The 12821-nt window shown below is 45.6% G+C and overlaps 1 protein-coding gene across 1 annotated transcript in view; it reads right to left on the reverse strand.

Moving 5' to 3' along the window:
• The window catches only part of Kcnma1 (potassium calcium-activated channel subfamily M alpha 1), a 719714-nt gene that overhangs the window by 217423 nt on the left and 489470 nt on the right, over window positions 1–12821 (reverse strand). The window contains 3 exon segments of the mRNA XM_042054118.1: window positions 4656–4747; window positions 6312–6482; window positions 8256–8331. Of these exon segments, the coding sequence (XP_041910052.1) occupies window positions 4656–4747; window positions 6312–6482; window positions 8256–8331 (339 nt within the window).

The following is a 12821-nucleotide window of genomic DNA, read 5'->3' on the forward strand; positions in this document are numbered from 1 at the left end:
TGCCAAAATTTGCCCAATGAAACACGCAGCACTGACACTTGAGACATGGGCTTCTTGCATTGGAGCGAGATGTGGGTGTGACTGTAATAACCATGCCCAACTCTAGAATGGGGATGTCACCACAGAGGTTTTTCTTCCATGCTAATCTTTGGTTTCCTGCTCTCCTTTTGTTTACCCCTTATCTTTTCTCTCCATATGATCTCTCCGTTTAGCTACCAAAAATCTGTGGAGCCCTCTAAGCCTGTCCTGTTCTCTCTCTCTCAAACACTTGGGCCAGGACTGCCTCGATTTGGGGCCACTTAAGCCACGTCATGGGAAATACAAGGCTTAGATGGCTCCCCAGCTGTGCTGTCTCTATCCAGGAGTTAGAGCTGATGGATTCCTCTCTGTGGCCAATTATTTTCCATGGCCCTTGGCCATATGACCTTGGACCATGATCTTGTCAGTTCTCATAAACTAACCAGGAGTAGAATGAATTACACTCAGAGAGGAAACCTCTGGGGAAAAACTGCAAGAGGCCGTGGGAGGAAACAGACAGTAAACCAAGGCCCCCAAGGCCATGGGAGTCTCAGGGTGCCCCAGGCCTCCATCGCCTCTGAGCTCCTCTCATTGTACATGAAGGGAAGAAGGATGAGACAAAGGTGAGCGCCACTATAGCGAGTAAGATTTAGTCTCCGTCTAAGAAGCTAATTGTCCCTAATATTTCCAACTTTCTTGGTCACTGCTTGAACCCTTCAGTGGTTAACACTCAAGTCTCTACTCTTAAGAATCCGGAGTAAGCTAGATGGCAGCTGGCACAGTTATAGGTATCCAGACCTCGTGCTGGGATGGGTGACTGGGGTGGCTCGGGAAAAGGCCTTGCCAGGCCCTCGATTCCATGTGGATGGGGAGGAAGTTTTGCGAAACACATTGATTAAAACTCACAAGGAAGTGCCAAGGAACCCTCCATATTCTACAATATCCCGCATGTGGCTATTTTATCCTCCAAGCCCTAAGTTTCTCCATCTTACTTATTTATTGCTTAAATAAATAATGTTCTTACTTAATAGAATTACTCAAGTAAAGACACTTATATTTTTATTCTGAATAATCTTTGAATTTCAGAATTTTGTGTCTCTGCAGTTTAGAGTCATAAGTTACCTTCCGTTGTCTGACAAGTTAATGTGTTGCTATGAGTGGTTACTTCTGAATAAAGTATGCACATTTCGACAGAGCTCTTGACTGTGTGTACATTGAAGCTGTTTGCTAGGCACTGCTGAACTCAGTGCTGGGAGTGGCGTGTGTACATGTGTGGATGGGGACAGCACAGGCATTCCGGCGTGCACGAAGACTCAAAGGGCTGCCTGCTATTTTAAGTCTCAACTCCAGCTCTCAACAAAGTTAAGCCCTTTCCTTTCGCAAATGCATTTAATTTTATCTGGAAACTTTTTGACGTTCGAAATAGAACAACTGTAGTTTCTCATTATGTTTGCTGCCAGAATCCATGCTTCGTTGCTCAAGTAAAGACCTTATATTGCTAATTACTACCACATGCTTATATCCCAAGCGAAAGGAAACTTATTGATTCTGACAGCCCATTCTCTCAACACTGAATTCCAAATGAAAACTCAAATTTTGGCCAAACATAACATTTCATCAATCTTGTTCTACTGACTGGAAAAACAACATCAAACAATGGGGTGCTAATGGCCCTTTATTACCGTTCCTTTCCCAAGCTTATATTTTCTGATGAAAGATCTAAGTGACCAAGGGCTTCTTTAAACTACTTGGTAATTAGCTTTTGAACCAGGAAACAATGTATAAAGTAAAGGGAACAGACCCGGTGTTGATGACAGGACATACCCTATATCCTGCAGGGTCCAGGGACATTGGAGACCCAAGGAGAACATTAAAAGCACAACGCATTTTCATAAAGGGACAAGGAAAAGGGGAGGAGGGAACCAGGCTAAAACAGCGATAAATGATTACAGAGCCAGAAAGCAACTGCAGGAGCGCTGTGATCTGCAGCCCCAGCAGGTGGGGTTGTGTGTGGACATGCCAGACTTTAAACCTGACCAGATCAGACCACGGCAGGCCACTGGGTACTGGTCTCAGGACCTCATTTGGACCACCCATCAACAAAATCTATTAGCCAAGAGCCCACCCATATTGGGTCACAAACAAGAAGAAAAAAGAAGAGAAGGAGGAGGAAAAGGAGGAGGAGGAGGAGGAGGAGGAGGAGGAGGAGGAGGAGGGGAGGAGGGGAGGAGGGGAGGAGGAAGAAGATGATGATGATGATGATGAAGAAGAAAAAGAAGAAGAAGAAGAAGAAGAAGAAGAAGAAGAAGAAGAAGAAGAAGAAGAAGAAGAAGAAGAAGAAGAAAGCAAAAAGAAAATTCCCACCTGGAATAAGAATCAAGAAATACTTTCAACTTAGGTTTCAAAGCCATTGATTTTATTGACTTCATTGGAGACAGGGATAAGGAGATGCTAGCTGAGACTATTGTGCTGGGACAACTATAATGAGGGCCTAGAACTCTCAGAATGCCTTCCACATTACAAAGACCTGTGCATATCTCAAAGGCACACCGGATTAGGAAGCTGTTTTCCTCTTGGTTTGAGATAAATGACAGAGCAAGAATCTTTGGACTTATTTGGCCTTTTTGAACTAACCAACGGTCCAGACATCCGGACAACTTGGTTCTAACCTCATCCAGGACTGTTAAGATAATAGGAAGGGGAGAAGCCTATTGGGGGAAATGGGGAGACACACCGCCTTCCTGAGAAGATGCCAGCTGGCCTCCTTTCCCAATGTCCTTTGTGTCTATGAGAGGAAACTGCTGTCCTGTTGGTAGTTCAAGGAAATGAGCCCTTTCTCCACCTCCTCATTTTCTGAAGAGAGGACTGGACACCTGAGCTCAGGATGCGTTGGACAGCAATCACAGACATGCTCCCTGAGCTCTATCTAGCAGGGCCAACTGTCTAGAAGGGGCAGCCATGTGTGTGTGTGGGGGGGGGTATTTCCTATAGGCCGTTGTAGTTCTCTTAAACACCAAACTAAGCTAATCATATGAGAATAAGTAAGAATAATTAAAAAGGTAAAAGAGTTCCATGATGAGGGACAGGGCATGGGCACGAGTGGGGCAGTTTTCCACACTTTAATACAGATGTGGATGGCAGTGTCTGGCATGTAGGCCAGTGCACACTCCTCTAGGTGTGCACAGGATATGTGCCATCTCATTCTATGCATGTCATATCCTAAAATAAAAACAAAACCAAATGGCTCTCTGAAAGCTTTCAACACAAGCATTTACTGACTTTTGGAGACGGTTGCAGCCAGCCCATGCTCCCACCAACATCCCTCTGTTGAGATGGCCCTCTGGCAGAGGATCAAGAGAATAAGGTTTTGGCATCAGCGTTAGAATAAATTTTAGTCCATACTGGATGCATGCCCTGATATTGAGGCTGACAAAGTGACCGGGTCACAAACTGAAATAGCTCCCAAAGAAGGAAACCTTCCTATCTGGGAAATCCAACGTGCCTGTGGCACCTGGACAGCACAAGTAATAATACTCCCTGCCCTGTAGGCATTTCCCCTGTCAGTGAGACCCTTTAACAACAAGTGGGGAAATCACTACTTCAGAGAAGAATGGGTTTCCTGGTGGTCACAGGGAGGCCATAGGGCAGATGGGCCAGGCCTTCCCTATGCTGTAGTTCTAGCCCACATTATTGCACATGCCAAATCTACCAGGGGGTGATGCCACCTCAGTTGGAAGGACCAGAGTTTGATCATATCACCAGTAGGTGGGTCTTCTGTCTATGTGTTAATTTCATTGGTTAATAAAGAAACTGCCTCGGCCCTTTAATAGGACAGAAAAGTAGGTAGACGGAGTAGATAGAACAAAATGCTGGAAAAAAGGGAAGTGAGGCAGACCCTTCAGGCAGTCGCCATAGTGAGTCGCCATGCTTCTCTCCAAGACAGATGCAGGTTAAGATCTCTCCTGGTAAGCCACCACCTCGTGGTGCTATATAAATTACTAAATATGGGTTAAAGCAAGATGTAAGAAGTTAGCCAATAAGAGGCCAAAACGAATGGGACAGACAGTGTTTAAATAAATATAGTTTCCGTGTAATTATTTCGGGTGTAAAGCTAGCCGGGTGGCGGGATGCAGCCCCGCCTCTCCTTCTACAACCAGCTCATGAGATGAGCTTAGTGTATATATTAAGGATGAGGGTAGAAAATACAGTCCAGGCTGCACATGGACCCCCTTTATATAAATTCACCATTGTCTCTTGAAAATTGTGAATGGCCACAAGACGTCAAGAGGGTCCAACCATCTTCTGTGCTCTGAAACCCTGGTGGTGAAGAATGTGCACCCTCCCTCATTGGAGAAGTGGGCAGGGTGAGGGGAGGGGCATGATCCCATGTTGCAGGCACAGGGCTCTTCTGGTCACTCAAGCACATGTCCTATGATGCAACTGACTTACTTTCTGCCTCCATGTTTGTTAAAAGTTCCGCCGAATTTATTCCGATTCAGGATGAGAGCAGCAATTTCGGGCACGTAGCGGGCAAACATTGCCTACATGCATGAGACAAAGAAACAAGAGCCAAACAGAAAAGGCATGCAGACAGGCTCCTACGTCGCGGAGGCCGCGAAACCTCTTGGCATACTTACTTTCTTCCACTAACCGCGCTATACGAGCCCCCGTATTTCTTGCGGTTTCCTATTAACTCTATGATTTCAGGGACGTAGCTGGCAAACATGGCCTAAGGAGAAGAGGGGAGACAGAAGAGAGACTAAAAAGACAGGCCAAAGAAAGGGTGACATTTTCAGAAGGGGGAATACTAAGATCTGAAAACACAAAAGGATTAGACCTGTAAAGCCGCGTATTCATGTGTCGGACTATACAAAAGTAACAGGACAAAGGGGAAATGCACAGGATGGAACAAACAGAAGTCGGCCTAGAGGACTAGAAAACAACAAACTACAGTCAAAAAAATAAAGGAGACAAGAGTAAATGAGTTGATGTCTTCGTTCTGAAGGAAAGTAGCTAAAAGGCTTGCAGACTTATGAAAGCACACGCCTGCACACACACACACACACACACACACACACAACACAAACACTGACATGCATGGATGGACAGACATAAGTACATATGCACAGGCACTCATGCATACATGCACGCACACACACAGGTGCATACACACATATACACACACACGCATGCTCACGGGCATACAAACATAGGCACACAGGCACATACATGCATACATTATTGTCAGAAAAGCCCTTTCAAATAACACACAAAGGGGAATATTTTTATGGGTGGCTAAAGACACTAAACACTAAAAGAGGACTAAAAATAAACATGTTCATTTAAAATGACTAAAAAGCATAAGAGGTCAATTCTGGAAATCATACAAGAGGAGAGGATAGCAAGGAGACACGAAACTGCCATGTTTTGCCCAACCAAGACTGCCCTGTGGCTGGATAATGGGGTTTCCTTCTCTATGGGCCCTGCAGAAATGGTGTTAATGTCCACCACCACACACGTTTATATACATTTTCAAAATGTATATGTCCTATGCATACAGAACAGAGAGAAATGTATGCATCACTTCATATAAATGTGTGTGCGGTGCACATATGTGACAACTGCTTGTGGACTATAATCTCAATCGCTTACCTCGTCTGCAGAAAAACAATCATACTTTATTATGAGCTACTCTGAAAGACAAAATGCAGCAACCGCCAATATGCTGCCTGGAAACTCTCTGGAATTACATCGTATGCAGTGGCCTCTTAATACATAAGAGACCAGTGGAGTCAGTTTTGAGGAGATAAATGGAGTAGGCTTTGGACATAGTCAGGTTATTACTATAGTGACATTTCCTAAATGAGGGGACCCTGCTCTTTAGGGCAGGTGCCAGCCACAGTGCTTGCTGGAAGTCTGGGAGGGAACTCTTGAAACCGCCATCTGTCTGCAGAGTCTGGACAGCAACTCCCAGAGTCAGCAGCAGCAACCATATCTGAATCCCACTACTAAAGGACACTCTCGTTTATTAATGGCATCCATCTCTTAGGACAATGAGGTTTGTTCCTAGCTATGTGCCTGTCCCCAATGAGGACAATATGCCTGGTTCTAAGGGACAAGCATAACACTACAGAAATTCACAATGAAGTCACCATGGGGTTTGGATTTAGCTTGCCTGGTTGCATAAAGGCAGTTACTTGCTTCCAGTGCAGAACACAAAGCCTAAAGAAGTGGGTAGTAGCAAATATGAATCGCCATTAAAATGGACATAATAAGAAAGAGGGTTGTTTTACCAGTCCCCCGAGGATGAAGAAGACCATGAAGAGACGTCCAAGCGTAGTTTTGGCATAAACATCCCCATAGCCCACTGTAGACATTGTGACCATGAGTAAGTAGACACATTCCCAGTATGTCAGTGCCTGGTTGTTTTGGAAATTTTCCCATGGGTCCCCTGAATTCTCCACCTACAGCAAGAGGAGGTTGGGAAGAGAAAAGAAGCACATCAGAAGTCCATATGCACTGTATATGAGAACCAGGAACCCCGGGAGCTCCAGAGCGCTCTTTTTTTTCTCAGTACAGGTTAGACTGTGCCAACCCTGTGCTAGTCACTGAGGCATGGTGTCCCAGAAACCCTCAGCTGCTACCGCAGAAGAGGAAGTAGCAACAGGCAATGTCTTCTGACTGGGGCATCAAGGAGAGGGGATGGGGAAAAACATCACATCCTGAAATTCTGATGCTCTGCCCCTTTACAGCATCCCCTTTAAGGCAGATGTGAGACAGCTCTTTCTGCATCTCCCCTGGGAATTCCTGGTGTCCTAGACCTTCCACAAAGGGCTCTACACTTCTTTTCATCATTTTAACTAAGGAAATCAGACCTGACTCAGGTTTTGTCTGAACCCCAAACATCATCTCTGCTTCTGAGGCTGCAGTCACTTTCTCTGCAGAAGCCCCACTGGCAATTCTGCACTTCCAGCTTGGGAACCTTCCTCTGAAATAAGAGGAACCGCACCCACAGAATCTCTAGACTAACCGCCCTGCAGACTGTCTCAGGAAAGGGCCAACACTCGGGTCAGCTAAAGCTGCAGAGTTCCGGAGGTCTGCACAGCTGTCCCTGTGAGTGTAGCAGGGACCCAGCAGGGAGCAGGAAGTGGGTGTTAGCAGGATCTGAAGGTGTTCAGACTGCTCTTAGCAATGGGCTTCAGATAGAATTAGGATGTTGTGTGTGGGGGGAGGGGAGTTGACTAGAATGTCACCGGTATAAATAGTTGAGTAGAGACTGGAAAGGTAGTTCACTGGTTAAGAACATATTGCTCTTACAGAGGACTGGAGTTCAGTGCCCAGCATTGGCTTCTAGCAGCTTGCAATCACGTGTAACCATAGCTCTTCTTAGATTTAAAGAATTAAAGTCCTCTTCTTGCCTCCATGGGCACACCCACACATGTGCACACGTCTCTACACAGACACACAGGCATACACATAATTAAAAATAAATATATGTGTTTTTAAAAACGTTGTGTAAAATCCCCAATTATCTGGTTTAGCCGCTGACGGAAACAAAGTCATTTATTTCAAGTTTTATAGTCTGGTGGGGCTCCTTCCAGGTGTAACAGTTTAAGTGCATATGAAATATGCATTTAATAGTAACTATGCTCTCTGAAAGCAGGCAAAAGAAATCATCCCAGGGAAGGGAGTGGAGTGTCAGGACTTAGTAATAGCATTCCAAGAGTCAAAAACAAAAACAAACAAACAAAAAAAACATGGGCGGTTTGAAACAACTTGACAAGTCATCAAGCAAGAGAAGCAAAGGCAAAGTCTTGTGAGAGAGAAGTAAGGACACATCCAGGGATCTGAATTTGTTGTTTACAAAGAGTTGTGTGGTTCATGCTTTGAGCTTTGGTGCTAGACTTTTTCTTGGCGTTTGGTGTGGAAGCACTGCCATCTGGTGGTTTTCTTAGGTTATTGCATACAAAATGAAAACTGCACGTCTCCTTGAAACAATACAGGTAAAGCTGAAAAATACAGGTCGATGGTGCGAGTATTACTCACCATTTGGAACTAGTTTGTGGAGGAGTAAAGGGTAGGGAATTCTGAAAAATTGCGTGGTTTGTTCCTCTTTCCCGTGTCTACAGCTAAACTTGTCTTCCTCAAAGAAACAATTATTTAAGTAATAAAATGACAGACTCATCAAGGGCTTGCTCCCGGCCAACCAGGAAGGCAGGGTCTTCAAGGCTACTTACCAAGTGGATGAATCCAGCTGCAGTCAGCCACGTGCTGATAAATATGGAGAGCAGATTCACCAGCTTGATGGAATTACTGTACACGGGGACAAAGAGGAGAGTCTCTAAGTTACAGAGAGAAGACTGGTAGGAAGTGCCTGATGGTGTCACAACGTTCCCTTTTGGGGACAGACAGGCCACTATCATCAAAAGGATGAGACACCTTGATCAGGAATGAGGGTTCCAACAGAGTCCATAGGAAAATCACAGGTGGACCCAGCATCAGCCCCCTCAAACTTTATTAAAACTTAACTTGTAAGACAAAAATTCTTCAAATATATAGAAAAGGAAAGAAGAGTAAATAGAATTTGTGAGCCTTCACTTTTATTGGCATTTCCCCCACATCGTCAGTATCTCTGTATTCTGTCTCATTTACTTCAGTGTGTTTCCTCTTTCCACCTACATTTTTATGTTGTATTTGAGCCACTGTTGTGGAATTCACAGTAGAACCTCTAATCGTTGCAGTATCCAACTCCTCAGAGGACACCATGCAGAAGAAGCATGACACTCCTGTATCTCAGAAAAGGAATTTAACTCAGCAACGGGATCTAACATAACAATCCTTATTTGAACGCCTCCAGTTGTCCTGAGAGTATGTTTAGTGAAGTTTCTATCATTTTCATCTCGCAGAAAAAAAAAGTTCCCTACCTCTTGTTCTCCCATTACTAGCCCAATACAGCCCCTGGAGATGCTGGTCCTTCACTTTGGGCAATTCATCTATTATACCAGTGCCCTCTTTCTGTCCATGTCTTTCTCTTGGATAACATATTATCTACATTCTAAGAGCTCGGGAGGTTAATACTGGTGACCTGTGAGACTTTCACAGTGTGGATGTGGTGTTCAACCCATGCACCACCATGGTAAGTGTCTGATGTATACTGACTCAATCTTCGCAGGACCCTTTCAGATCAGCTGGAGGTGCGGAAACTCTCCAGCTTTACTCAGTACACCACACAGCTGAAATGGAACTGGATCCGTTTCTGTCTCTGTCGGATCTACTACACTAGCCATAGTGGAGTGTCAATGAGATAACCTGATCATGGCTGCTGGAGTTTGAATCTTGAATGTTCAGCAGAAAAGACAAGGATGAAGGCTATGGTCTATTGGGCACTCCAGGGTTTTGCAAGGGGCCCCAACAGAGGCTGCAATCACTAGTCCTGGATCAACCATGGCGCTTTCCTTCACTTCCACTTATGTAACTGAAGAAAGGCATCCTGGAGAAGATGTTGAGAGCTCAAGAAAAGAATGAGCAAGTGCTTCCAAAGCTGTGGGCGAGACTGGCCTTTTGAGACGTGTGGGACACCATCCTCCCAGTTTGAAACCATATGACAAGAAAAGAACAGACTGCCCACTCTACACATCTGCCCACTCTACACATCTGCCCACTCTACACATCTGGCTATCTCCAGAATAGCCATTTGAAGTTCCTGCTGGTTGCTGAAGCCTTGTTACGTGCTAAGAATTTCACTGAGCACTGGACCAAGCTCTCAGAGTTCAGTTGAAGAGAGAAAGGAACGATAATATAAGCAAAGGGCGGGACAATGGTGCAGATACTCACAGGACAGCTACCCAAGCTACCGGGCGTTCACTGACTCAGGACTGACAGTGGGTGACAGCTATGTGGCGTGGGCAGTCTGTGGGACCACAGGCAGTGGGACCAGGATTTATTCCTAGTGCATGAACTGGCTTTTTGGAGCCCATTTCCTATGAAGGGATACCTTTCTCAGCCTAGATACAGGGGGGAAGGCCTTGGTCTTGCTTTTCTCTCTCTCTCTGAGGAGTAGATGGGGGTGGGGTGGGAGGAAGGAGGGGGGAGCAGGAGGAGGAAAGGGAGTGGGAACTGGGATTGATATGTAAAATGTGAAAAGATAGTTCTAAGAAGGAAGGAAGAAAGAAAGGAAGGAAGGAAGGAAGGAAGGAAGAGAGGGAGGGAGGGAGAGAGGGATAGAGGGAGAGAGGGAGGGGGGAAAGAAAGAAAGAAAGAAAGAAAGGAAGGAAGGAAGGAAGGAAGGAAGGAAGGAAGAGGGAAGGGAAGGGAAGGGAAGGAAAGGAAAGGAAAGGAAAGGAAAGGAAAGGAAAGGAAAGGAAGAATAAAAAGAAAAAGTAAGTGGGACATCTCCTCCCCCCACCCCCCCAAAAAGAACTTCACTGAGTCCTTTGGGTCTTCCGAATTTCACCCTTTACTCTAATGCAGGGGGTATGTGATGACACTGTTGACACTCACTACCTAGGAAACTGAGGTTTAGGGAACTGATTTAGCTTGCTTGGGAATCACAATTAGTAAGTGGTAAGTAACTTGGGAAATCAGTATGGGAAGCCAAGGGGACCTTCTTTTCAGTTACCCTGTGGTTTGCTTGTCACCCCTTCCTAAGGACATATATCTCCCGACAGCCCCTGACCTGGGAGACCAGGGTATCAAGGACTTTTCCTGTTACTAAGTAGTCCAAAGAAATGCGGCCAATAAAAGCCTCAGCCAGCAGACAGACCTATTAGACATATTTTTCAGGAACTACATGGTAGACAGTTCTAGTCCTTCTCAGATACAAGCTTTTAACAACCTACTCTAGAGGAATCCTCCTAAAAACAAGCCCAAAAAAGATGGAGAGAGAGGCAGAAGCTAGAGGCCCGAGTGCAGATATACCTGAAGTCAGCCAGCTATTCCCTCTCAGACCCAGTCATTCTGAAGGTGGATTCTGGTACTTGCCTATACACAACAGAAATGGCTTACATTCAAAATATTCCCTGGGAGCGCCATAATTGGCTAGGTCTGTCTGCTCTGTAGCCTGAGGTAGTTAGCTCTGCGGCTCTAGACGCTGTGGTTTGAAGTTGGCACTCTCGAGGGCAAACGCGCCTGTGCTAAATCCTGACCTTCAAACCTTCTCCAGACACCTTAGTGGGCCACTCCATCCTTTGCCTCTCCCAAAGTCAATGTTGCAGCCGAGAACAGAATCACCAGCTAACAAAAGAATGCTTTTACCAATTTCCATCCAAGCCTTTCTCTGTAGCTGGGACATACTGGGATCCCTGCCTCTTTGCTCCATGGAGCAGCTGACTAGGCTGGAGGTCCTCTTCACTGGCTCCCAGGTCCTTCATCAGAAGAATGGTTCCATGAGTCAGAGATCAGCAGGGTGGAAATAAAACAAACCAAGTCAGGGGTCTGCCAGCTGAGCGTCATCTGGTGCAACCCAGGCAAGCCTGCAGCTCACCCTGTTCCATCAGCCAGGCTATCTCTACATCCCGTTCCCTGCAAGGGCAACCCATCTCCTTGTCTCTACTCTGCAAGGCCCCTAAGATGGTACCAGATATTAAAGAGGAAGAGGAAGGGAGAACAGGTAGCAAAGGGAGGGGAGCTATGTGCTGCTCTCACTTTCCCCAAGGAGAATTCAACACCTAATTGAGTCACTCACACACTTCCAGTTCCTCGGGGCCTAAAAAGTACGGTACCATCATCAACAACCGTGTGAGGTCTTTTCAAGATATTAAATCTATTGATGTTTCTGAGTCTCTTGGTGCTTTGGGGAAATGGCCTAAATATGGTGATTATTAATCTCTAAATGATTGTCCCAGGGATATTAATGGTGCTTAAGGGAGCTCTCGCTCTCTGCAGAACGTTTAATCACTGCTGCTGAGACAGACCAGGTTCATTGCTGAAGTCTGATTATTTGTATGACATCAGCATCATCACGAATTGCTTGCATGAGGAAATGGACTTGCAAGCCCAGCTATGAGTAAGTTAGTATCTGAATGCTATGTGCAAAAACATGTAAAATGAACCCTCAGTGGATTTCCTCTGTCCTCTTTGATGTGGACTTTGCCATCTGAAAAAGGACACTTTAGGAGGCAGGGGCTGCCAGGAGAATGCTGTGCATTCGTGGCAATGGAGTTATTGGAGACGGCTATGTGTGTCCTTCATTCCAAGCTCAAAGGCCTGGATAAAACATGAAAGCAGCAATCATTAGAGTGCCTCTGACCAGGCGGAATCCAGCTCCTTGCCTGTAAGGAGAAATTGTGATCCTATTGTGAAAACCTGGCCCTGCTTTGAAAGAACTGTGTTTCCACAGAAACTTCTGAATTCCTATCCATCAGTTCTCCATGACTGTTCTAATTTGGTGTATCCCTTAGTTACTTTCCTGCTGCTGTGATAAGGCACCAGGACTAAGGCAACTTATAGGGAAAAAAAACAAAATGTGTATGGGGGAAGTCCATAGTCATCATGACTGGGAGCATGGCGGCAGACAAGCAGGCGTGGTCCTGGAGCAGAAGCGAGGGGCTTACATCCTTACCCACATATTGGAGGCAGAGAGAGCTCATAGGGAAGGGAGTAGGCTTTTGAGTTTCAAACCCCACCACCAGAGGTATACCTCTTTCAAAATGGCCACACCTCCTAATTCTTACCAAGTACTTCCACCAAAATGGGACCAAGCATACTAACATATGAGCCTCTAGGAGTTATTCCTATTCAAACCAGCACAGTAGGAACGGTCTCCCAAGGGCTTCCTCTTAAGAGGACTTGGTCTCCCACAGGTG

Source organism: Arvicola amphibius, chromosome 13 (assembly GCF_903992535.2).
Source record: "Arvicola amphibius chromosome 13, mArvAmp1.2, whole genome shotgun sequence".
In the NCBI taxonomy this organism is placed as follows: domain Eukaryota; kingdom Metazoa; phylum Chordata; class Mammalia; order Rodentia; family Cricetidae; genus Arvicola; species Arvicola amphibius.